We start from the raw sequence: 26437 nt of genomic DNA on the forward strand, positions 1-26437 counted from the left end.
TCTATCCGCTTTCACTCTCGCCCAGAAAGCTCAAAAGTTTTCGCACTTTACCATCGCACGTTTTAGGGGCTGTCTGACTTGGGAAGAGCTTTTTTTTTATTCTCTTCTCTTGCCCCTTGGTAAGGTCTTTACCAAGTTAATCTCCCAGAATGAATCGATTAAAGTTGAATAAATATTTCTTTCCTCTTGCGAGCATAAAAGGGCGTTGAAGCTTTAAAGCTTTCAATTGAGTTTTCGATTTCACGTTGGCTGTGTTGAAAAGCAAGGAGGGAATTGTATTTGTTTGATGATAATATTGTGCAGTCACTTGTGCTTCCCACTCTCAGTGTTTTCATACACGCTGTCTCTCTTTCCCATCCTTTTCAGGTGATTCTATGTGGCCCCAATTCAGCTGACAGCCATCCTCTATATCTGCATGGAACTACATATGAAAATCTATATACATATATACCCCAACTGCTCCATGTGCCACCTCATACAGAGTGCTAAAACACGAGATGCGAGAGGCAAAGCAAAAGGGGATGGTGCACAGAGTTAAAGGGGTTAAAGATGAGAAATATTTTATTTTTACATTCAAAATTGAATAAAATTAATTACATTCAATGTATAAAGTTTTTATTTTAAAATCTTTTTATGCAATATGTACCTTAATCTTTTAGTAATTTTATTACACGTTTTTTGCTAGTAATTTGTAATTAAACGAAAACGAAATTTTGTTGTAAACTTCAACACCTCTTGCGGTCATGTTTGACCTTTTGTAATCTATGTAGCTGTAGAGATTTTAAAATGCTTTTATTTGAGTCCAATTTCATCATAATCGGACAAACAGAACCAGAGAAATAACAACTTTCGATGAAAAATTCAGACATTATATCGGCTAAAAAGCTTAACCAATTTAAGGCAGAGCTTTAACACATCTGCTATAGTACTTCTACGTATATTTTTTATATCCTTCATTTCATGGGAAAATGGAGAAAATATCTCTTGGAAAAATTCTGAGAAAACATCCCCCCTTTTAAAGAATTCCTAATTTTCTAAAATTAAAAGAAAAATTTATTGGAATAATTTTTTTTAAAATTATTTCTTCATGAAATCTGATTTTATCTAGTCAAGGATGCTCTTTAGCTCTGTGCGAAAGTCAGTGGATGGCAACTGACATCTCATTGTGTGTATATAATGTTCAAATAGTGGAAGAACGCCAGTCAGTTGGTTGGTAAGCGTCGTAGTCGAAGGTTCTCGCGCGCAAAAGCTCACTCTCGCTTTTTAACCCCGCACATAGGAAGGAGAGAAAAGCTCGTAACAGAGACGAAACATTCTCAAAGCATGGTGCTTCTGGATGCATCTCCATATTATTTAATTCAGTGCTGTGGTGCAAATTAAATTTTCTCTGAGGGTTAAAAAGGAGTCCCTGACTATGGGCAGGATGGATTCAATTGCTCTTGAGTGAAAGTTTCACAGGCGCAGTGAATTGATTGTAAGTGATGCATATCCCCGAGGTTTTGGGGTAGGGAATGGTGGATAGAAAAAAAAGAGAAGAAAATGCTTCACATCAACTTGTAATTTGCTGCTGAATGAATTTTTTTCTCACCACTTGGGGCTCTTTTCCATTTTCGCTCCCTTTACTTTTTTTTCTTTTTTGTTCCGCCGTCTGTGTCACTCCTTTGGCGCGGAAATTTCATTTCCGTACCACTTTTGCAGACACTCCTCTGTATTTTTTTTCCACGTACAATTCCCCCACTTTTGCTGGTCAGGAAAAAATAGGATGGAGGTGGAAAATGCAATCCAGTGAATTAAATGTAATATAAGTCAATTGATGTGAATTTCTGCCACGATGAATGTGGTTCATGGGGTTCATGTTGTAGGGTGTGAGATTTTGTTGGGGGTGAAACCCTCCGGAAGGGGCTAGGCGAAGGAATTGACGTCTTTTCCTTTTCGAATGCTGCTGACGCCAGAGAATGCCTCAGCTCTGAAAGGCAAATCAGTCACGCACATTGGGCATTGCGTGAATGTGGCAAATTGAAAGTGGGCCAAATTTGGGATGAGAAAAGCCGAATAATTTGCATCTAAATTCCAAATTCAACTCTCTTCCAAGAATGTACATATGTGGGGTGATATATCCCCAAATTGATTGAAATAGGGCAACTTTAGATAACCCCCGTAACCCCCAAAATAGCACCAAAATATTTCCACAATTTTCATAATGGAAATTTTACTTCAAACCTCTCTTTTCCCTCCCCCCAAAAAAAAAGGAGAAAGAGTTTCGCGTGAAAAATTAAATATAATTACCCCTAATTTATTATTCTGAATGAGGACTCCAACTCTCATTTGCAGAGGTGGAATGAGTTAGACAACGCTCGCGGGGACGAAATGGAAAATCCCAAAAGAGTTACAAAATGAATTTAATTACACAAGAATAAATATCAACAATTTTAATGATTTTTCATCTCACTGCTTTTTGTCCGTGCAAAGCAGACAATTGGAGCAATTTCGTAAAACATTTTATCAGTCGTCCGGCTACAGCATTTGAAGTCTATACGGCAAAAAGAGCATTTATGAAAATTAATTTGGAAAATATTTTAATGTTTAATTTAGTGTATTAAATTTTTCGCAACATTCTAAAATGTTTAGACTTTGTAATGGAATTAGTTTATGGTTTATTCTTATGTAAGTTTAAGAGTTCTTGTAAAGGTTTTTAATGATCGTTTTCACATACAAATTTTTGGAAAATTTCCATGAAAAAATGCCTTTTAGCTGTGTTTCTTTCAGACACAGCTTTTGTGTACCGAGCAAAATCGAAAGTCGTCAGATCGGGCTCAAACTTGGGATGAGCACGAATTAGGGTCCCCACATTCCAAAAAACGTATGCGCCAAAAAAATTTTTTTCCGGCCGTCCGGCCGTCCGTCCGGCCGTCCGTCCGGCCGTCCGTCCGCCGTGGTTCAACCCTAAATTGCAAGAGAACGGTAATAGATAGAGACTTGCGGTAAACGGCAAAGTTTAAAAGTCGACTGGAAGACGTCCGATTATGATGTCAAATTTTACCCCCCACCCCCGCGTCCGCCATTTTGGATAACCTCAAAATTTTGTTTTCGCTATATCTCAGCCCCTGTAATAGCTAAAAATCTGAAATTTTGATATGTTGTAGGGGCCATCAAGAGCTTTCCAACGATGCCTCATTTTCGAAAATCGGTCAAGCCGTTTAGTCAATATGGCCGCCACAATTTTTCATCGAAAATCGACCATAACTCGAAAACGGCTTGACCGATTTTGATCAACCCGGGGTCAAATGAAAGATCTCAACAAACCCTACAACTCTCTAGAACATCCGAAGTTTTAAAAGTGACCGCTAGGGGGCCAAAAATCAAAAACAAAATTTTCGATGAGTTTTCGATGAATATCTCGAAAACGCCATTATCGATTTGCTTCATTTTTTGATATGTTATAGCTGACTATATTATCTAGCTCCATGCCAAAAATGAAGAAAATCTATGTCGCCGTTCTCGAGATATAGCCTTCCAAAGTTGGCATGTCATATCTCGGGTTCTACAAGTCCGATATTGATCAACTCAAGCACAAATGAAAGGTTTCGAGAAACCCTACAAATGTCTAGAACATTGAAACTTCGAGAAATGACCGCAAGAGGCGCTAAAGTCAAAATCAAAATTTTCGAAAATTTCGAACTCGAATTTTTCGAAAATGCCATTATCGATTTACTTCATAATTTAATATGTTATAGTTGAGGTTAAGACCTTTCCAACGATAGCTCAAACTCGAAAATCTATGGAGGCGTTCCCGAGATATGGCGTTTTAAAGATTTCTTGCGGGATGACTTCAACTTTTCCCGACTTTGCGCGTATTTAAATGAATTTGCGTTCTAGTTTGCTCTCACAAAATTGGTACACTGAAAGAAACACAGCTCTCGTAAGCTTGGTCAGCTTACCAGTACATTTTTAATTTATTTATTTTTTCATATAGATCATAAATAGGTATTTTCAGAAAGATTTAGAAATTAAATATTGTATTTTTATCCAATTCTACATTTTTGAAAAAGAAATATTACACCCCTTAAATTCACATTTTCCACAATAAATTTGAAATTTCATGCAAAATTTCACAGAGCCCATCTTTCATTATTTTTTAATAATCCACCCCTTGCCAGAATTTCCTACCCTTCCTCTTCAAATTTGCTACATTTATATTTGAGAAATGAAATGTCTCTTCCAAAATGGATTTTCCTGCTGCGTAGCCGTTAGGGATGTGAAGATTTTGTCTGAGAAGGAGAGTACTGAATGCAAAAAGGAAAGAAAATTGGGTTGAGTGGGGTTTTTCAAATTGACGAAAGCTCTCAACAAACTTCTGGCTCTGACTTATACAAAAAAAAAGTAGAACTGAAAATTTATATCATTAAGGAGTCGCGTGATTGGAGGGAAGAAAATTTCCGCCCTTGCCGCGAAGTGTGCAGCATCAGCATGTGAGAGATGTTGCAAAAAGAAAAGCCACACAGTGGCTTTGGCGCCATACACCGCAAACTTTCAACTTTCCACCCCCAAACTTTCCCTCATTCACCCCATTCTCCCCATTAAACCCGAGGCATGTGTGTGGCTTCTTCCAACTTTCTTGCGACTCACTGTTTTGTAGTGGCATCCCCGGAAAAGGGTGTCCTTGCAATATGCACTTGACTTAATGATATTCGCAATTTTAATGAGACTTTCAAACTCAAATGGAGGATAAAATGGTTAAGTGAGGAATATGAGATGGTATACACATAATATACCCAAGATATAATGTCACCAAGAGAGGGTGGATAATCCACCTTGTCTCCTGAATTAATGACAAAAAGGGACGAAGGGAAAATACGGGATTTCCGAAACAAATTTCCTCACTCAGTATTTTGTGGAATTTCAGCTTTTTCTCGTGTGAGAATTTTTATACTCCCCCTGGGGGGCCTCGGAAAGCTTCAAAGCTCAAAATCAATTGTAGACGTTTTGCGTGTAAATTTTTCCTCTGGCTCAGTTTCCTTTTTTCCTATGTTTTTCTTTTTATTTATATACCTTGAGAGCCCACCTCATAAATCCTCCAAATGATTTTGGTACACGAACAGCAAAAAACGAGAGACACGTGAATTGCGTGTGATGTCAATGAAGCAAGAAAAATGTAAATCTTGTGGATTTTTTGCCTTTTGCCAGAAAAAGAAATGCCTTCTTTAAACACCACCATGTTTTATCTTCTATCTCCTGCACTTCATATTTTTCTTTTACGGCGCCCCCCCAACTCCCGTCACACATAGTGTGTGTCTCTCTGTAGAGGACTTGGGCGGGTGGGTGAGCGGAAAGCCAGCGACAAATCTCGAGAAAAAGCCAAAAGAGGGATGTGAAACCAAAAAGAAAAAAAAAAAAACGTCAACCACCCCCCTTATATTTTTTGTGGGTTTTTTATGTCTTTCAGAGGTCTTTCAACTTGCAAGGCGCGCTGGTTTTTTGTCCACACCCACCATCTTCAGAGGGGAGGATTTTTATTTCTATTGAGTCACCAAATAAAAGCTCTCCCTGGGAGTATTTATCTACAAAACCATGGGTATTTTGCAACTCATTCACTGGTATTCAGCCCCGCGCTTTTCCGTTTCCACCCTCCACATCCATGATCCTCGTGTTTCTCTCACTGTTATTTGTTCAAGCAGAGATAAATTTTATTACGTTGTTGAGAGACTTAAAATTTCATCCCTGAGATTCCTTTTGGGTTATTTTTTCATGTAGAATCAGAGTTGAAGAATTTTGGCGCGCTACGTGAAAAGTTAGACAAAAGTTGCACCTTTTAGGCAAAAAAGTAAAATACATTTCATTTAATATCTGGCGGAAAATCATATTTGTTGAATGAAATTTTTGTACAGTGAAAGATAAAGTGAATACATAAATAGATTCAAAGGAAGTTTGCTTATTTCTTTCATGATATCCTTGAGGATATTTATCTAGGATTATATATCAGGACGCAATATTAGCAAAGTTTCTCTTTTTATGATTTTTCAAAAGCGTTTGTACTCGTGGATTTGAAATTTCATTAAGATAATTTCATGATAAAAGTGTGGAAGGATATTTTTGAAAGAAAACAAACGCTAGAAATAATTTTGACGGAACTCTTACCAAAAGTTGTTTAATCAATTAATCAAACATGCATTTAAAGATAGAATAAATATATTGATGACGTTATTGTTAAATTTCTGGGTAATAGTGATTCTGATTTTTTTTGCGTGTACCCAAATTGGTCCAATGAATACGACTTTCTTCATATAGAGGTAGTGCTATAGTTATTTTATTTAGATAACAGCAAGAATTTTACGGTTCGAAGTATCTACGATCTTTAGAAAGAATAAACAATAAGATCTTCAAGAATCTATTTTTCCACTTTTTCAAATATTTCCTTAATCGATTTTGCGTCACTCTCTAATAATTTAAAAATGTAAAAAAATATTTCAATTACTAATTTTTGAAAGTCCCAGACATTGCTTCAGCAAAAATGGCGAATAAATAAATTAAATTAAATGATTCCTAAAGTAGGATTAACTTTATAAATTCGTGCCAATCTGTTCAATTTTACTAATTCGTGTATTTTTGAAAATTATTCATTTTGATTATATTAACCCAAATTCAATAATCCCATTTTAGCTCTACATATGAGCCGACCAACTCCCGCACGTGGAGGATGGATGATTTTGCTTTTGCCAATAAAACGAAAATTCACCAAATTGAAAATCGATTCATTTTCCACCTTTTATCGTATATCCGTGAGTTTTCCAACCTGTCCCCTCATACCCCAGTCGCATTTCCTTCGCCACGACAATCGTGAGGGTGAAATGTAAACAAATCTCATTGCTTTTCATTGGGGGTGTAGGTAGCATTGGAAAAAGTAGAGCACGAGTGGCGTTGAAAGGGCTGTAGGGGGGAAGCAAAACGTAATTTCATGCAATATTTTCCAAGCAGCAAATACACTACCCAACCTCCTCATTATCAGTTCACTGACGCCATTAAATTGCGGGAGAAATTTTCCTCGTGCAAATTTTGCCTTCTATAGGGTAGTAGGGGTGGTGTATCTGTTGGGAGATGAGGAGGAAAGCCCCTTTTCGATCGCAGTTTCACTCCAATATTTGTGGAAAAACTTTCTTTCGAAATTCATCCCATTTGATTTTCTCGAAACAAGGTGCTCTCACAGGTTTATCTATTATTTAGATAACAGGAAAAGTTTTGGATCATTCTGCGAAAATTGCTGGATATGTGTTTCCCAAGAGGAAACTGCACAATTCATGGTTTTACTTTATCTTCTCTCATCCCATTTGCCACGAGCTGTGCTAATTGATGTGAAATTTGAGAAAGACATTGAATGGAAAGAGAGAGAGTGAAGCCACCATGCAAGGAGAATGAATTCCTCGTATATATATTTAATTATAACCCAGAATTGATATTTCTAAGGATTCTTCATCAAATTCAATACATATAAAATTGTTTGGGGAAGAAGTATAAAATTTTATACACAACACGAGCAAAAATGTGTAGTCGAAAAAAATTGTATGAGTGAAGGAAAAAGTTGTGAAAAAGTTTGAGGGGGAGTGTAACAAAAAAAAAGCACACAGAGATGGATTATATAAAGGAATTGGATATACGCCTGGACAAAGAATTCTACTATGCTGGCGAAATACTCGTGGGACGAGTGATACTGGACACTTCGGAGAACTTCAAATTGAAATGTAAGTGGAACACAAAATATTCATGCTCTTCTCATTTCTTTTTACTGATATAATGCTTCAGCGAAACAATTTTGGTGCTTTTATATTAAAAATTTCTTCTTCGAATGTCAAGAAAATCCCACAGGGTGTTTTTAATTCCTCCTTTAGAAATGCTTTGAAACCCTTGTATATACCTACTACAGTCACTGTTGCAGAAAGATATGTACGTACATACATATGTCAAATGGGGAAAATAGAAAAATCTTTATGAATACAAAGAACTACATATATTTTCAATTTTAATGCTTTTAGTTTCTCCAAAATATTGTTAAGAGAATTTGGACTAATAAACACTGAGCTCTAGAAGAGTTTTGCTTTTATTCTCCATATTCAAGGATGTAGAATTTTGGGTGCTGTTTCAAATTACCCCAGTTGACAGTAGATAATAAACTAAATATAATAAAAAAGACATGTGTACAAATATTTAGCACACATACCTTTAATTTTTTTAAACAGAAAAATAATGCTATAGCTTCTGACAATTTGAGATTAAAATAAAATAGATATTGAAAATTCGACAAATATGCAATCAATTTTGAATTGAATTTCCACACACACATTAAATTGACTATAATACCTGCGTGCAGCTTTTTCTATAAATATAATCACGATTTATTATGATAAAAGCTCAAAGTTCACAGTAGTGCATCGCACTGCCGAATGAATGCATAAATATCGTTCACGCTTCAGCTACACCAACACAGATAGAATTTATCATTAATTTTAATTCCATCAAAAAACCATTATAATTATAAAATATCAAAAGTCAAATTAAAATTATCATAAAATGAAATATAAGTTTAACCCATGCTGGTATATAACTCTTTTATTTATTATTGATAGGAAAAACCAAAATTTAGATTAAAAGTTCACAGTTATCTTTTAAAACGTTGTGCACATATAAAGTAAAATCTAAGATTTAGAAGAATTTTGATGATTTAATTCTATAAATTTAATTTTTGAGAATCAGTGGTCAGTCATGGCATATGGGCGACCCAAAATTACTTGTTCAAGAAAAAAAATTTCAGATTAACTAAAGTTTTTTAGCACTTCCACAATCTTTTGTAATTCTAGTGGCTGAAGTGACAAAAATTTCATTATGAAAAATAATAAAGATGAAAAGACATTTTCTTAAAATATGTATTTTATCCATTCTTCCAAGTGCAGAAGGCTCAGGCAGCACCTAAAACTTTTGAAAAAAGCTTTTTGTTAAAGAAAAGACTTTGTTGTAATAACTTCTTCATTACGACCTCCAGAAACTTCATCACCTCATTTCCAATATGAAAGTTTTTCACTAAAACTTTTGGTCGATACCACAAACTTCTTTAAATATTGAGACATTTTACCTACACATATTTTCCATAAAATCTTCTGTTGTTATGTACAGAAAACCTTCCTCCTATCCGGTTGGGATTATCGAAGTTTAATCCCCCAAAATGTTTCGCAAACTTTTAAGCAATTCCTCGATTCTTCCCCTCGTAAAATTTTCCCAAATAGTTACGTGGATTATGGGGAAAAATTCATCTGAATAATTTTCCAATTTTTTTTTGTGACGCTATTCGAGTTTCCCGCGAGCGTATACATTGAGTTGAAAAAAAAAGCAATAGTCTGTGCAATGGCTGCGTGTCTGTGGGAAGGGTGAGAAAATCGCAGGGGAGCTTTTATGTGTTATTAGGAGTTAATTGAACACATAAATTCACGTCGTGTGGTGAGAATTTGCTCAATAAATTTCACTCGCATTATATCCACTTTAAATATTTCAACTCAACTTTCCTCAGCAGTTGATGAAAGTTTGTCTATGAGAAAGTATGGGAAAGATAATTCACTCCAATCACATTTTTTTCTCAACCAAGAAATCCGATTTTTCTCTTCTTGTGAATTTATTCATGCGGGGGTGTGGATTATGCTTTTGTCTAAAATAAATAATCCATGTTTCACGGAATTTTTCTCCCTTGTCAAACAAAATCAATTTATTGCGAATTTTCTTATCCCCCTCTTGCAAATAATTAAGAAATTTCACTCAATCTCCATTTGGTGACACCCCCCTCCCCCAATTAATATTTCAATTGTGCTGAAATACTCACAGAAACTTCTTGGAGAAGTTCGTGATTGAGATCTCATGAGAAATTTCCCAGCAATTAGGAGCAATTTCTGCACGCATTGCCACCCTCCCACCCCATCGTTATGGGGTGTGAGAGGAAGCAGCAGACAGTGAAAAATATATACACATATAAAAGTAAAGTAAAATATATATAAATGCATGGATATATACATTATATATACATATAAAAATGCAAAGATAAATATATATAACTGCAAAGATAAAAATTAAATATAACATGGATGGAACAGTATAAAGCGAAAGAACGGTAAGTAAAACTTACGGGCTGTGATTCTTTCTTTGTCAGTGAAATGTGAAATTGACGGAAAATTGAGGATGGGCAAATTTTGAGGAAGGCTTTCTCGCGCACCGAATCACAGCCAACGCGCAGATAATTTGTGAGAAGCCTTAATCGTGGGCGTTGGCTGTGATTCGGTACGCGAGAAAGCCTTCCTCAAAATTTGCCCATCCTCAATTTTCCGTCAATTTCACATTTCACTGACAAAGAAAGAATCACAGCCCGTAAGTTTTACTTACCGTTCTTTCGCTTTATACTGTTCCATCCATGTTATATTTAATTTTTATCTTTGCAGTTATATATATTTATCTTTGCATTTTTATATGTATATATAATGTATATATCCATGCATTTATATATATTTTACTTTACTTTTATATGTGTATATATAAAACGCCCCGCTTCGCGGGGCATTGGTCTTATGTAACTCAAGATATAACATGTTAACTTTAAAACGCAATATCTCCGGAACGGCTACATAGATTTTCTTCATTTTTGGCATGATGATAGATTTTATAGCCAACTATAACATATCAAAATTTGAAGCAATTCTATAAAGCGGTGCTCGAGATATTCATCGAAAACTCATCGAAAATTTTGTTTTCGATTTTAGCGCCACTTGCGGTCATTTTTTTAACTTGCGATGTTCCGAGCAGTTGTAGGGCTTGTTGAGAGCTTTCATTTGACCCCGGGTTGATCAAAATCGATCAAGCCGTTTTCGAGTTATGGTCGATTTTCGATGAAAAATTGTGGCGGCCATATTGACTAAACGGCTTGACCGATTTTCGAAAATGAGGCATCGTTGGAAAGGTCTTGATGGCCCCTACAACATATCAAAATTTCAGACTTCTAGCTATAATAGGGCCTGAGATATAGCGAAAACAAAATTTGGAGGTTATCCAAAATGGCGGACCGAGGGGTGGGGGGTCGGATTTGACCTCATAATCGGATGTCTTCCACCCGATATTTAAACTTTGCCGTTGACCGCAAGTCTCTATCTATTACCGTTCTCTTGTAATTTAGCAAAAGGTTCCGGACGGACGGCCGGACGGACGGCCGGCCGGACCATTTTTTGGCGCATACGTTTTTTGGCGCATACGTTTTTTGGAATGTAGGGACCTTAATTCGTGGTCATCCCAAGTTTGAGCCCGATCTGGCGACTTTGCATTTTAGAGTGTACACAGAAGCTGTGCTTCTTTGAAGAAAGAATCACAGCTAAATTCTTTGAAGAAAGAATCACAGCTAAATTCTTTGAAGAAAGAATCACAGCTAAAATGGTCTATTAATTCGCCCTTCCTGCTGCGTCATCAATTTTTGCGTGAGCGGATGACCGGGAAAAAATCCCATGAATTTATTAAAAGCTCCCGAAAGCAAAAAATCATCCCGAAGTCTGTTTTTTTTCATCCCATGTCGCTCATCCTCTCTGTGTTGAAATTCAGTGTTTATGCGGAATATCCAAAAGGTATATATGGCGAATTTACTGATTTTATTCCTAAATGCGCACGGGGTTGGGGAATAAATTTGGAAAATGTTTTGCCCGCATCTGTTGTTTTTATGATCCATTTTTTATAGCAGAGTTGATTATGATGGCAGAAATTGTAGGTAGATAAATCAATTATGAGATTAATGAATTTGCTTTTGACATTTTTTTCTACCTTCATTTTTTTCTATTTTAAAAATTCATTAGAATAATGTGATGAAGTATCTTCATTAGGACATTAAAATAGAAACACGAATGAATGAAAATAATCTTTCAAAGAATTCCTAGAAATAATTCATACTGCCAAAGTTAAAATATTAAAATCCATATTTAATCTCTCAATATAGAGTTCGCTGTATGTAAAAAAAAAACATATAAATAATGTAATATTCCATTTCCATGTTGGCAGAGCTTTTTTATGAACTTTCCTTTATCAAATCCCTGCAATTTTCCGCATGTAATAATTTTGAAAGACAAATAAAAGTGCAAGCAATAAAATTGAGAGAAAGACATTCGAGTGGAAAAAATAGAGAACATGCAATAAAATGTATGATTGAATTTCCAATGGGGATGTTCTTTGAAGTTATGCACTCCTTGGGAATATTTCATGTTGCTCCCCATAAAAGTTTTGCTCCTTTTGCTCCACCTTCTCCAACACTATATACTTGAACACACACACGACTCAAGAAGATATTTTGATTAAATTGAAAAGAGAAAAGGAAGATTTTTTGGGGAGTATCTAAATTTTCTTTTAAAAAACTGGTTTCGCAATCCCATAAATTTTCCCACAGCCATTCGTTTGGTGCTGCGCGGGAAAGCCCATGCAGAGTGGAAGGTGATTGTATCCGGAGACAAGAGAACCGTGAAGGATGATCAGTACTACATTGATGAGAGGGCAGTAATTTGGGGTCAGCAGTCAAATGATGGGGATCACGGAACAGTGCCCATCCTCCAGCGTGGGCATCATGAATTTCCATTTCGATTCTGCATCCCAGAGACGAATCTTCCGTGCAGCTTTGAATCCCGCGCGTGTCAGATTCGGTATTACATAAAGGTAACACTGGACATCCCATACGCTTCTCCGCCTCAGGGCATCAAATACTTCACCATAATTGGGCCCCACATTGATTGCATGGAGGAGCAGTACCTGGTAGGATTTTTTCGTTTAATCTTCCAGATCATCACTGGACAGCTTAACATTCACATATATTTTTTTTTTAATTATAGAAACCAGTCAGCGGCCAGGATAAGAAAGTTAAGTGCTGCCTGTGTTGCGCAAAGGGCCCCGTTACGCTCAGGTGAGGTATAAACCTCTCACAATCTCACACCAGGTGCTGATGGAGTCTCTTTTCTGCAGCTGCTCACTGGAACGAAGCGCCTACTGCTGCGGTGAGACGCTCAAGCTAAAGGCCGTGATAGATAACCAGGGAGAGGACAGTGCAAAGCTCAAAGTTCGATTACTTCAGGTCAGTGGTATATACACATATGTTTGAATTTTCCACCCTGACCTCCCCATCCAAGAAAAATTTCACGCTGACCTTTAGGATGGGAATGAAGTAGAAGGCGCAATTTGCAAGATTTACGGAACCGCCTTCTTTCTCTTTGCAGTTTTGTGACTTTTTTGTAGAACGTGGCGTTCTGGGCGTCACGAAGGATGTGGAGCATCTGGTGCTCGAGTACAAGGGAGAATCCATAAATCCCACGGAAAAGTCGGACACTGTTACTAATCTTCGGATCCCCACACTACCCACAACCATGATTAATGTTTGTCGTCTTGTGCAAATCTATTATCAATTGGTGGTGAGCATTTTTCTCTATTATCTATTTCCAGTCTAGACTCTTACGGATTAGAGTTGCTGCTCAATGCGAAGAATATAGATAAAATCGGATGAAATAATTCTTTTTATTTTTTTAAATTCTATAGCGAAAAATTTATAATCTTTTTTTTATATCTCTTATTTTATTAATTACAAGTTTTTGATAAAAACCAGCAAATATATGCCTAAAAATGCATAAAATGACGTCACTTGTGTTATTATTTACTTTTAATTCATGATGCGCATGAAGCATAAAAAAACTTTGTCAGCCTTAACATAATTGCTTCGTATGCTTTCTTTTATTCAGCAAATTCTCTTTGTTTAAAAGTAAAAAGAATAAAATGATTAAGAATTTCTTTAATCAAATTAAATCTTTGCAGGTCTGCTTGGAATTCGATAAGACTGGTGACGATTTGCAAATAATATTTCCAATAACAATCGCAACAGTTCCATTCAGAATACCAAACAGCAATCTCCAGCCGATTCTCGGATACGGTGAGGGTGCAAAATATGATTTATTTATCGATCTTTTTTCTTTCTTTCTCCCATCTATGTACATATGAGCATTTAGGAGGGAAGTTTAATTAAAATTGACCTGATTTTTGCGGGCTTCCTCTGCATCCATTTTGCCTTCCAGATTTGGCCTGTGATCATGTTGAGGGTGGCATCTATATAGGACCGGAATTTTTATTAGGCGAAGTTTATGACGGTTTTACGAGCAATGAAAATGAACCACGTGAGATATCACCCCTCTATCGTCCCGTCTACATCACAGTGATTAAAAGTTCACAGCAAATGGCATCAAAATCTGCTGATAAGAGACTCAACAAGAATTAATTTATCGAGAGTGCGCCGGGAAACATTGTTAACCATTTCACACACGCAATAAAAAGTAAATATATAATATGTATTATGTATTGGAGAGATGGGAAAAAAAGGATCCTCCCTGTGTCCCGTTTTTGTGTATCTTTACACCCACACAGCAATTGTTACGAAATGTATTTTGACTACATTGTAAAAGAGATCGACATGATAAAATTAAATAAAGGATATTTATTCGCAATGAATGCCCCAAAGGAAGATTATTTTTTTTCTTGGAAGGAAACAAAAATGGTAAATATTGAATGGATAAATATTGTCAGTATTCCAATATTCCCAAATATTGCAGTATGAATGATAAATTTTATCCATTGATTAAAATGATTTATTGATACCCCAGTGCAATTCACGCAGGACCTCCAGGACAAAGGGGAAAAATATATGAGTTCAATTTTGTATAGGAGAGGATGACCCAAATGGTAAAATGAACTACTTTGACCACTCTGACCCATTTTGAACTTTATAATCTCTTTGTAATCCTTTTCGGTATTGTACATAAATAGGGTATAGTGTATTGGAAATCTCATATTAGGCGACTTTACCCTATAATTTGATGGAAAATTCCTTGGCCCCTTTAACTGATCCACAACATTTATAAATACTTTAATTGTTATAAAATAACTTTTTCTCTAAATTCTATTTTATTTTATAATGTTTTAAACGATCTATTATAATTCTCTACATTCTCTTTGAGAATATGTTCTGTTCTTCTAATAGTTCTTATTCAATGTTTTATTCTTTTCCACATTTCTTTCCTAAGAATTAAAGAAAAACCGGAAAAACGCATTAGTATCCGTTGTAACGGACATTTTTTTCAAAATGATTGAACTGAAAGCATTCAGCGCCACAAGTGTGGGTTCTGCAAAGTAAAAGTGACACTTTTCCCAAAATGGCTAACTTTCTATTTTTTTCTTAATCATTTTCCAATAACCCACGTAAAAACTCTTTTTCCCGTGGAAAAACCCTCGAATTAGTTGTCATTTTGGTGGTGAGTGGATAGTGTGTGCTGTGGAGAATCTCAGGGTGGTGGAGAAGGGCATTTGGTGTGGCTGTGCGTGCGTGGGGTGAGGGTGAAAGTGGTGGAGTCCCGGAATGGACCAAAAGTCGTCACCATCGAACGCAGCAAATGGACGGGGAAAGCTCCTGACGAACGAGAAGACGCAGAAGGCACCCGAGGAGGCACCAACATCCGACAAGGCACCATCGGGCAGTGGCAACACAGCAATGACAACGAATACAGCTGAAGCGGGAAGGTCCGGGAGTGTTGTGGATGACACCAAGTCCGGAGAGAAGCGCGTTGGATGTGCGCACTACAAGAGGCGCGCCAAATTCGTGGTAAGTAATCCCCACGTACATTGGGGGTGATGAAGGAATTTGTAATGGTACAATTTGGGATTGTTCTTCCAGACTCCATGCTGCAATAAGACGTACATGTGTCGCTACTGCCACGATGAGCACGAATCTCACTACTTCAATCGCCGGACTGTCACACAGCTCATCTGCACGGAATGCGAGACACGCCAGCGTGTCCAGTCAGAGTGTGAAAAGTGTGGTGTGCGCTTTGGGAAGTACACATGCCTAGTGTGCAATCTCTTTGATGACGAAGAGAAGGATCAGTACCATTGTGATGGATGTGGCATCTGTCGTGTCGGCGGGAAGGATAGATTCTTCCACTGCGAGGTGTGCAACATGTGCTTGCCGCTTCAGCTGAAGATTGACGGGCACAGGGTAAGTGTGATAGCAATCATATTGCTTCTTGGTGACCTTCAAGCTCTAACCATCCGTGACCTCTTGCAGTGCGTGGAGAATGTTTCCAGATCCAACTGCCCCGTCTGCCTGGAGGACATTCACACTTCAAGGATTCCCTGTCACATTCCCGACTGTGGCCATCTCATCCATCGTACGTGCTTCGAGGAATTGGTAAGAATAAATGCATTTTTTTTCTTTCTTTATGTTATGTGAATCCCCAAAAATCCACCCACACACGCACGCCAAAATGCAGCCGTGTAATTTTTGCACAAAGTGCCAACACGGAAAAGAAATTACCCAATGTATATTTGGTGAGGCAATGCGAATTTCTCACGAAAAGTGCCCCATTTCGCTTTCCTATTAAATGTCTCGCGTCTGCAGAAGTGAATTAATTGAGGTACGATTGCGTTTAATTGAAACAAACATCGTGCCTTTCATTGATATTGTGTTGGAAAATTTTCGGCGGGACGGTGGGATATTTCTTGGTAATATTGTTGGTTGAGGAAAGGTAGAGTGCCTCGAGGCATCCCCAGAGTTCATTGGACACAATAGAATTTATATCTTAAGAAGTCACAAAGATTGCATTGAAGAAGCAAATTCTGATAAGGACGTCCAGGGGTTATTGACCCGAATTCATCAACAAGTTCAAGGCTATTCTGTACATGACAATAATTGGTGGTTTACCACTGGAATGCAAAAACCTTGTAAGCTTATTAGGCTTATTCGTCTTATTTCTCTTTCCTCCCGCTCCTCTCTTTGTGGTTTTGCAATCAACTGGATTACTAATTGAGATATCTAAAGAGAAAAAGAGAATTTTAGCAACGAGCTTTATCCCTCTGCGGTATTTCCCTGAAGTGTTTTCATTTCTCTGGTGTAATTTATGTTTAGTTTTGATTCAAATTAACTTTGCACTTAAGCCCTACCTTTAGATAGAACGTTCATTTAAATTAACCCTCCGTATACTATGAGGGGTAGGTGACCGACCCCAGAGCTATATTTCGATTAATTGCGCTTTAGTTCTTAAAGGTATAGAACCAAGCTTCTGGAAATAAGTACTTTGGTTATTTAAGAAGATTCTGCAAAAATTTCAGGTCAATCCGACCACCAGAAGTAAAGTTTTTAATAAAAATGTAAGAAGAGGGAATTCAAAAATTGGGGTAGAAGATTCTAACCTCAAAAAACTCATTGAAAAATTTATCAAAAAATCCTTTTAAAATTTATTTTTGTGTTCTAAAATGGACAAAAGACTTCTTGGGAAGTACCAAGGAGTCTATTAAAACTCATTTGAACGAAAGAATTTACTTTTTTGTGAAAAATTCTATGGGGTCAGTCAGCTACCTTAATAGTAATGCGCGTAAGTGTTTTGGTCACAGTATACGAAGGGTTAAACCTGCAAAATTAATTGTAAATGACAGATAAATGAAAGAATAGTTTTATTAAAAAAGAAATCTATTGGACAAATTCAGAATTTTCATTGGCTTCCACTTGCCCATAAGGTGGAGCCTCAATGCAAGCTTAATTTGAAAGGAGTGTGTTTATCGTAACTACCCTACAGTGACCTTCACTCTCAGTCCTCACTATTTTGTGTCAAGACTCATGAGCATGAAAAACTGCTGATTTTTAACAAAAAAAAAAGAACTTCAATCTGAGCTACAAAATCCACCTGATCTCTATAGAGCAGGTTAACATTCACTACAATTTTTTTTTAGTACCAATGAGTGTTAAGAGTAAGAAAGAAATCTCTAAAGTCTTTTTGTGTTAAAAAAAATCTAACTTTCGGGTATATTCTTTTGTGATTTATTTGCAAAAGCTGAGCTCTGGCCACTATGCATGTCCCACGTGCCAGACATCAATGATCGACATGTCAAAGCTGTGGGAGTATCTCGATCAGGAAGTGGAGAATTCGCCAATGCCAAAAGAATATGAGAACTACATGGTGGACATCCTGTGCAAGGATTGCCACAAGGTGAGACGATACTTTTCCTTCGCAGCTGTGGTGGAATTATTTTACTAAAAGAAAGACCAAAAAAAAATAACTTTACTTTGCAGGAATCAAATATTCCTTTTCATGCCGTTGGGCTCAAGTGTTCTTTCTGTGGCGCCTACAATACGTGCCAGACAACGAGATCCGCCGATCGTGTAGCCTCTGCGGCAAATGCCGATGGGGAAGGCAATTGAGAATGCTATACGAATGTTTAGAGAGTTTTGAATTCTGATTGCACAAAATTCCGCATTCAGAATCCCATCTAAATGTTCTGTACAAAAATTGTGTACACACATTTCCCGCCTATCGCTGTATCTTTACAGGACTTAGGCGTTTCTTTTTTCTTCAAGCATGTTTATTTTACAATTTTTTTCTTGTGTTAGATTTTACTTCCGATAGGGAAATTGAAAGAAAAAAAAAAGACGATATGAGGATATTTCCTCAGGATATTACTCAAAATACATCTTACAATATAATACCTAATGATAAAATGATAAATGAAAACAAAGAATTAGAAGACACCCAAATTGATGGTGATTTATTTTTATGCAAAGAGACAGTTTGAGAAATTATATTAGGTAATAAATAAAAAAAAAATAAATAAATAAAACTCAAAATGATAAATAAATAGATCTTTGAAAAATCAATTTGAGTGTGTTCATTAAAAAAAAAGAAGAGAAACACACTCAATATTGACGAATTACCTTCTGTTAATAGAAAATATATAATCATGATAGATTTATTGATATAAGAGTGCAGAGAATTTTTCCAAAATCTCCCTTTTTGGGATTAACTCAATTCGGGGGGAAGACGAGGCAGGTGTCGAGCGTGCTGTTGTAGAGGAAAAAGTGGATTAAATGCCCTGAAAAAAAATAGGGTAATAGCGCTGATTTCCTCTAAAAATTTTGAAAGGGTGTTCCATGGTAAATGCACAATTTTAATTACATAAATGTTTCTTTTATAAATTAATCCGAAAAACAATAACAGAGTATGGAAAGTCCTAATCTCAGTCCTAAAGCAATTTTTGTAGGAACTTTGTTGGGTGAAGGATTGGTAAGATAAAATTTGTTTGGAAGGTTGATTGTAAATTACAATTCGTAAAGACCGCTTTGAGGGTTCTGAGACTGGTTGGTTTGTATGAAATTGAATCTCCCATTATCTAAAAAACTTAATATATACACTATATACATGAAAAACTATTCTTATTTCCCCTTAAAATAAATATTGGATTGTACATATTCTGATAAAAATCTTTTCTTTTCTTTTATAACAACTTAAAAATGGTTGCAAGATTTTGACAGATGGTTTTTTATTTTAATCGTCCTAAAAAGAAAGACAGAATTTTGTCGTTCTAGAAAACAGCTAGAAAGATCTTTCTTTAAGGATCCTTGGAAAAGTAATTTCCCTTCAAAAATACGATTAAAGAGAGAAATAAAATGTCAAAATCTTTTAAAATTATTTTCAGAATACCAAAAATCTTATAACTGACGAATTGTAAGGAAAGAAAAGAAAAGATTTTTATAAAAATCTACCTTGTTGATTAAATTATTTCTATAATAGGCCCACTGGCCTTTTCTTTCTAAAAAAATCTTTTAAAAATGCATAAGATTTTAATAAAAATTGATGACTAAAAACTAAAATAATATAAAAAATGCTTGAATTTAATGCAAAACACATGAAGACTATTTTCTTTTCGATAAAGTGAAATCTTACAATCATCGAACTGTTAGAATATACAAGAAAAGATTTTTTTTTTAAATTCTTAAACATTCTAGAATATCAAGTATAAAATTATAAAATTCAGTAATTAACCCGTTATTCTCTGTATAAATATTTGGAGAGAAAAATGACGTGAAATTATTTTTGTGCATTTAACATGAGCCACCCTACATTGTGTATGTATAAAAAAAAATATTTCTTGTTATTCAATGTATAGATTAATGATGCCACTAAATGTCATTCAGAGAATGAATAAGATTATAAAATATATTTGCTGTTACACTGAAGGAAAATGATTACATAATTAAACAAAAATAAATATTCTAAGAGTTAAAAAAAAATGCAAAAAGGACTTTACATGATATTCAATTACTTTTGTGTGCAAAGATCTTTTTTTTTTACATGCCTCAATGTCTATAAAGAATTATATAGATATGATTAAAACACCATCCGTTGAATCTCTGCAAATTTCCACCTCATATTGTTGATTTATAATATATTTTTGTTTTTATCTTTTTGTTTTGTATTTTAAGTGCTAAACCGAAGAATCAGCGGATTCAAAGAAGCAAAAATTAATTAAAAAAAAAAGTAAAATTCTTAAAAATACAAAGAAGGAATGAAGCGAGGCAATGTTGATGTGATGAGGGGAGTGATGATTGTTAGTTGATTTTGATTTATTTAAGAAAAAATAAAAAAAAATATTTCTTGGAAGTTTCGGCTTCTTTAAAGCTTTCATCAGGCCTAAAAACATAATAATTAATTATTGTAAGAAATCTCGACAAAAATTAAAATAATAATCTTTTTCTACTTACAAATTCGAATCAAAACTTTATAAAGAATCCTCATGCAGCAATAATTTTTTTTTTCTTGTAAAAAAGGCTCTGATGAAGATCTGCACAGATTTGGCAGCTTTGAAGTTTTATAAATGAAAATTTATTAACAGTCTATGGACTCTCCTGCCACACATCTAATCCCGATAACGCTGCAATTTCTTCACAAAGCGATGAAGATTTACTTTTAGAAAAAAAAGAAGAAGACTAGAAGTATAAGAAATCACTGCAAATGAAGCATTATTGATATACTTTTAGTGTAGATAATTTTTTTTCTGTTTTATTTTCATGTAGGTATGTAGAATGAGAGAAAGAGAATTAAATTGATAAAGAAACATTCCTAAAAAAAATATTGTATAAAAAACGATGATATCTCAATAAAATGATTTTCAGTTGATCCTGAAAGACTTTTCTTAAAGAAAAAACCTTTTTTTCTTCTTTTCATAAACCAATTTATTATTTCTTAATTTTTTCTACAAATTCATCAAATTAATTGGGCATAGTTTTCACTGAATTTACAAAACAAATCACATTTCTAGCTATGAAAAAAAAATTGATGGAAGAAAAGTGTTTGTATTCGTGCTAACCTTCTGACTAAATTTAATTTTTACAGCTTTTTCACACATTTTTTGGTGGCAAGGCTGAGTATTGCATGTCATTCATTGCACTCTGAATTTGTCTTTTTATTTTACTATTTTTTTAAAAATCAAATCCTAAAAAAATGCAATCAAATGAAGATTAAAACTTTTAAAATAAAATTTAAAAATCAAGCTAAGAATAATGTTTAATCGTTGATGAATGAAGACTGCAAAATTATTTTTATTTTAATAATATATTTCGAATTTATATTAACGTTTTTTTTTAATTTGTTTATTGTTAATATTATTTTTCTTACGTCTGAAGAAAATTTGATGGATAGGTACTTGAAGAATGAATTTTTTTCTTTGTAAACTGGGAAACTGATCAAAATCAATTCGAAATTGTCAAAAAAAATCTTTAAAGAGTTTATGCATAGGTCATGTAAAAACTTCCTCTATCGCAGAACAATTTTGACCCATATCATCTTGTCGAGAATAACAAAAATAGAAGAATCGCGAGAGAAACTCCCCAAATATCCACTAGGATCGCATAGTAAAAAATGCAAAAAAAAGATTTCCAAAAAATACGAAACATTACGTCGCCATTTGTAATTTTTGTCCCTCTAAAAAATGTTTCAAAACTTTTTAGACTTGTTAAACATTTTCCATGGAGGTGTTCTTTTTCAAATTAGTAATAAACATTTATTACATTAAAATTGACGCTTTTTTATTGATTATGCAAAATTAATTTGAAAAAAAAATCTCCGCGGAAAATGCGCGATGTCTACAAGAGTTTTGAAACAATTTTTAGAGGAACAAAAATTGCAAATGGCGACGTAATGTTTCACATTTTTTAGCAATCTTTTTTGCACTTTTCTATGCGATCCCAGTGGATATTGGGGAGTTTCTCTCGTGATTTTTCAATTTTTTATTTTTCTCTAGAAGATGAAATGGGTAAAAATTGTTCTGCGATAGAGGAAGTTTTTACATGACCTATGCATAATCTCCCTTGTTCATTTGACACAGATTTGCTACATACCGTTTTGAATCATATTCCAAGATAAACAATTTACCCTACATTTCTCACTCGGTAGGGGTAACTGGGGTAAAATGGTGAATTTGAAAAAAAAAATAAAAATTAATATCTCAAGGAGTGAGAGCTAATCTGTCTAATTTCGTCAGTAGTTACACTTCCTACCCCTGCCTAAGCCTAGAAAGTTTCATAACAATTGATCCAATATTTTGGTTTTTATTTGAAAAACAAATTTTTCGAACCTCAAAGTTACTCTGACCACTCAACTATAAATTCAGTTTTGGCGAAATTCTCTGCAATATTTTTGATCCAAATGCATTTTCAGACAGAGTAACTATTGCTAAACACGAATCTAATCTGAATTTTCCAAAAAAATTTCCGAGTTTTCCCGTAAAACACTGATAGTAAAAAGTACCGCTTGGGGCAAAATGGTGAATTTGGTGTTTTTTTTTAAATAACTTTTTAAATTTTTGAAAAAAATAATTTCTCTTAATTAGTATAACTATTATATACAATTTGGGATGGTTAATCACTTACTATTACCAATTTTTATAAACTAAAAAAAATAAAAAAGGCAATTTCTTAAATTTAACGTTTTTTTTAATTTTTTGTATTTTTTTTATTAAAAAAAAGTTTTAATTGGTACACAAATCCCTCATTCTCAATAGATATTATAGTGTCTTGCTAAAATAATTTCATTAAATAAAGATTAGCGAACAAAAAACGCAATTAACCGTTTTACCCCAGGATTTTTGGAACAGGCAAAGGAAGGGTTTGGAAAATGGCCTGAAAAAGCATTTTCCCGTTGAGATAGAGAAAAATCGTCTAAGACAAAGTTGAAGCCCGGAAAATTTCCTATAAGATAGTTCTCATGGGAAATCTCAAATATTTCCATGGAACTCAGGAAAAATTATCTCCCAAAAATTCACCGAATTACCCCAGTTTCCCCTATGTTGCACATCGTCATGGGTCATTTTAAAGTCACAAATTTTTCAAATTTACAATAATCCAATGATTCAGAAAAATTAAACAAAATAATAATAATAAAGAAATAAATGAAATAAGTTCATAGAAACTGTTTAGATATTAATGAATTCCTAAAATATCTTTTAATTAACCAATTCATGGGATTAATTTTATTTTAACACAGTAAAGTGTGGGATTAATTGGTGGAGGGTTCATGGGATACCCTATATATCCAAATTCCTGTGGATATCGTTGGGATTGACTGGGATACTCAAACCAAAATTAGCTACTCTTCTCTTCTTTGGGCTTTTCAGGTCTCTTTCCGCCACCAAACACTGCCCTGGAGATCTTGGGCCAGAACAACACAATAACATACTGCACGGCCCAGAAGCAGTAGCCAAAGTGAAAGACTGAATTGTAGTAATTCCAAATGCGCCAGAAAGTGATGAGCTGGAAGGCGACAGACATGTAGGAGAAGGCGAAGAACTTGCTGATCCACACGCAAATGTTCAGCCACAGTGGGAAGGGTTTTCCGGATGCTTTGAGGCGTTTCAGGGTGAGATCCTCAATGGCTACGTAGAAGGGAGCAGCAAAAATGCAAAAGTAGTAGCCAGGATTGACACCGTGCCAGTATGCGGAGACAAGGAGAGTGGCTCCAGTGCGGAGTTTGCGACTGGGGAAGCGTTTGTAGACAATCATTGCCAACCAGTACTGGACACACATGTTCCAGCTCTTCATTGCCTCGCGGAAGGTCCAGCATGTTTCGGTGGTGTAGACATCGCTGTTGTTGATTGTGGTGAAATCGTACGTTTCCTGCCAATCTTTGAGTAGTTGATCATCCTTTGTGCGTGGGCCACCACCAGGAGTAGATTGGAAGACCGTTGGGTAGATTCCAACGCCAGCAGCGGTGCAGACACATTCCGCCAGCGTCAAGCCAATGTAAATTCGCATGCGGAAGATGAAGAATACGGGCCAGACGTACCACAGGCGGTACAAAATTGACTCATCAGTGTAGAATTCATCCGTAAAGATACGTCCAATGGGCCAGAGATAGCTCGTAGCGAGATAGAGGACAAGAAAGATGGGAATTGATTTGAATTTATCAAGAGTAGCACGATCGCATGCTTGGAAACTCTTCTCATCGTGAGCGTATTTCTCCACAAAAGGATCCCTGTACGTTCTGTACGTCATGTAGGGTCCTGTAAGGACTCCAACATAGTTGAAGCAGTACCCAAAAATGTTCTTCAAGCTAATTTCTGCCAATTCCCGCTCATGATACGGCATCTTCTCAAGTTCTTCCTTCGAGGCAGTCTTGCACTTCAACGTGGCATCATTCACCTCAAATGCTAATCCCACGAGCTGGAACAAATCAGAAATTTTGAAACTCTTCCTGATTCCCATGACGATGGTGAACTTACTTTGAGCGTGAGGATCATCTGGATGAGATTTGTATGCCCCGGTGGCGATGGAAGGTCAAGATAGTGAACCATTCGGAAGAAGAGGAGGTAGAGAAACATGAAAACCGATATAATAATATGGCTCTGCCTGTGAAATAAGAGAGACAAGGATCAGCATGTGCCACTACTACATCCAATGAGCGCCACAGATTGTCAAAGAAAAAATCCACACAAAGACTAATCTTCCTTACAATTGCCTGTGCAGGAGGATGATTCCAGCAGACACGGCGAATGAGATGAAAATGTGGAAAGAATGGAAGCCGGAAACAATGATTATAATGGCAATCCCCAGGCGATTCCCAAATTTTTCCTTCTCATCGCAATCAGTGATTTTCCTGTAGTATTTCCCGACCACGATGCAGGACAACAAGACGGTGATGTAGATGATGTCATCACGATTGTTAATAATCAAATTTAGAAGGTTTAATGCACTCTCACTCATCTTTTATGACCTTCTTCGAGGAGGTTCACATCAAAAACACAAAATCCCTCTTATCATGTGTTCCCTCTCTTGCTCCAGTGCAATGATTGCAAAATGCAAAGCACAGCTATTGTATTTGAGTAAGGTTACAGAGTATGTAGTAATAAGATAAGACTTGGGGGGTGTGCTATGGAACTCATTACCATCATTACTATTGTCCGAGGACTTTCCTCGGACATGTCGCGAAGGAAATGTTTAGTGGGAGTTCGATTTCATCCTTTCTCTCTCTTGTAAAATGAATTCCGATGCGCACGCATCTCAAGCAAATACTCGTGAATTTATATCTTTAATTATTTATTGTTAAATTAGTGAAATAAAACTGTTAAGTTGTGAAAAAGGAAGTGTTGATCTCTATGACTGGGGAAGTGGTGTCAAAAGGAGTGGAGCAAACAGCGTTCCGGGGCTTTTCATCGCCTTCCCGTGGAAGCCATCTTGACCACACCGCATCGCAAAAATCCGGTCAATTCTCACCGGAGAATGTACTAACGAATGTATTTACAGGTGTGTGAGTCAACTACAAGTACTTATCTGTTATCTGGGCATTTGAGGTTAATCTAATATCTCATTTCTTTCCATCCATAACCTATAAGGTGTGTGTCAACAACATGGTGAGATACAATGGGTACAGACGGTACAGACTTGTGCTAATCTTCCCTTTTCTTTTCATCTGCTACCTATAAGGTAAATCTCTCAACAACTATCCGGATCTACAGAATTAATCTTATTCTTAATGAAATTTAAAAGGAAATATAATTCGGTAATTCTTCGAACTAGTTGATATCTAATAAACAAAGAAAGCTTACATTACGATCATATTGGTCGTATTCTGTGACCAAGAAATGCTTGAAATCTTTAAAATTTCAGTAGGGGAGAGCGGGGTTAAAAAAGTCACTTAAGGGTTTAGAAAAAGCTCAAAATATCATATTTCATAAATAGATAAAGCGAAATGTATAGCTCATTTCTTTAGGAAATTTACTGCCCTACAACTCTTTCTCAGATCATTTCGTTCTATATAGCTTGGAAATATGATATTTTTGGCTTTTTCCAAACCCTTAAGTGACTTTATTAGCCCCAGTCTCCCTTACAAATTTCAAATATTGTTTTTCAAGGACCTAATAGCAGAATATTTCCCAATTCATCTTGGAAGACCCAAAACCAGACCTAAAACTATGAAAGCTATAATTAACACCGGAGGACTTTAGTGGTACTTGCTACCAATTGGAACCTTAAAATCGCAACAGAATAAAATCTATTGGACTTATCTCGATGAATTTAGCATCTATGTGTAGGGAA

At 35.6% G+C, this 26437-nt stretch overlaps 3 protein-coding genes across 8 annotated transcripts; 2 read left to right on the forward strand and 1 right to left on the reverse strand.

Moving 5' to 3' along the window:
- The first annotated feature begins 1200 nt into the window (after positions 1-1200).
- On the forward strand, positions 1201-14544 carry LOC129789707 (arrestin domain-containing protein 3-like). Of its 6 annotated transcripts, none has more exons than XM_055826715.1 (8): positions 1201-1474; positions 7219-7733; positions 12443-12801; positions 12879-12949; positions 13009-13117; positions 13260-13451; positions 13849-13963; positions 14106-14544. In XM_055826715.1, exons 2-8 carry the CDS (start codon positions 7622-7624, stop codon positions 14303-14305), a joined length of 1158 nt encoding a protein of 385 aa, XP_055682690.1. In that variant the 5' UTR covers positions 1201-1474; positions 7219-7621; the 3' UTR covers positions 14306-14544. The 6 variants fall into 6 exon arrangements, with proteins under 6 accessions (XP_055682690.1, XP_055682692.1, XP_055682691.1 ...); XM_055826717.1 differs by having other exon boundaries at positions 7226-7733; XM_055826716.1 differs by having other exon boundaries at positions 7333-7733.
- A 646-nt stretch (positions 14545-15190) lies between these two features.
- Positions 15191-20118, forward strand: LOC129789731 (RING finger and CHY zinc finger domain-containing protein 1). Its single transcript, XM_055826754.1, has 5 exons — positions 15191-15682; positions 15755-16075; positions 16145-16267; positions 17907-18062; positions 18146-20118. The coding sequence occupies exons 1-5, from the start codon at positions 15440-15442 to the stop codon at positions 18272-18274; spliced, it is 972 nt and encodes a 323-aa protein (XP_055682729.1). The 5' UTR covers positions 15191-15439; the 3' UTR covers positions 18275-20118.
- A 3200-nt stretch (positions 20119-23318) lies between these two features.
- On the reverse strand, positions 23319-25183 carry LOC129789665 (lysophospholipid acyltransferase 7). The gene is made up of 3 exons (XM_055826658.1): positions 24855-25183; positions 24625-24751; positions 23319-24565 (listed from the first exon to the last, which is right to left on the reverse strand). Exons 1-3 carry the CDS (start codon positions 25103-25105, stop codon positions 23489-23491), a joined length of 1455 nt encoding a protein of 484 aa, XP_055682633.1. The 5' UTR covers positions 25106-25183; the 3' UTR covers positions 23319-23488.
- Between the last annotated feature and the right edge of the window lie 1254 nt (positions 25184-26437).

Source organism: Lutzomyia longipalpis, chromosome 2 (genome assembly GCF_024334085.1).
Source record: "Lutzomyia longipalpis isolate SR_M1_2022 chromosome 2, ASM2433408v1".
Lineage (NCBI taxonomy): Eukaryota > Metazoa > Arthropoda > Insecta > Diptera > Psychodidae > Lutzomyia > Lutzomyia longipalpis.

Excerpts from the sequence above, each read along its gene's own strand:
- LOC129789707 (XM_055826715.1), top strand. The coding sequence starts at position 7,622 with ATGGATTATATAAAGGAATTGGATATACGCCTGGACAAAGAATTCTAC. Across the intron at positions 7,734-12,442 it reads GGAGAACTTCAAATTGAAAT|CCATTCGTTTGGTGCTGCGC; the intron begins GTAAGTGGAACA and ends ATTTTCCCACAG. Across the intron at positions 13,964-14,105 it reads CCAGCCGATTCTCGGATACG|ATTTGGCCTGTGATCATGTT; the intron begins GTGAGGGTGCAA and ends TTTGCCTTCCAG.
- LOC129789731 (XM_055826754.1), top strand. The coding sequence starts at position 15,440 with ATGGACCAAAAGTCGTCACCATCGAACGCAGCAAATGGACGGGGAAAG. Across the intron at positions 15,683-15,754 it reads AGAGGCGCGCCAAATTCGTG|ACTCCATGCTGCAATAAGAC; the intron begins GTAAGTAATCCC and ends TTGTTCTTCCAG. Across the intron at positions 18,063-18,145 it reads TGTGCAAGGATTGCCACAAG|GAATCAAATATTCCTTTTCA; the intron begins GTGAGACGATAC and ends TTTACTTTGCAG.
- LOC129789665 (XM_055826658.1), bottom strand. The coding sequence starts at position 25,105 with ATGAGTGAGAGTGCATTAAACCTTCTAAATTTGATTATTAACAATCGT. Across the intron at positions 24,752-24,854 it reads ATCCTCCTGCACAGGCAATT|GCAGAGCCATATTATTATAT; the intron begins GTAAGGAAGATT and ends CTTATTTCACAG. Across the intron at positions 24,566-24,624 it reads AGATGATCCTCACGCTCAAA|CTCGTGGGATTAGCATTTGA; the intron begins GTAAGTTCACCA and ends GATTTGTTCCAG.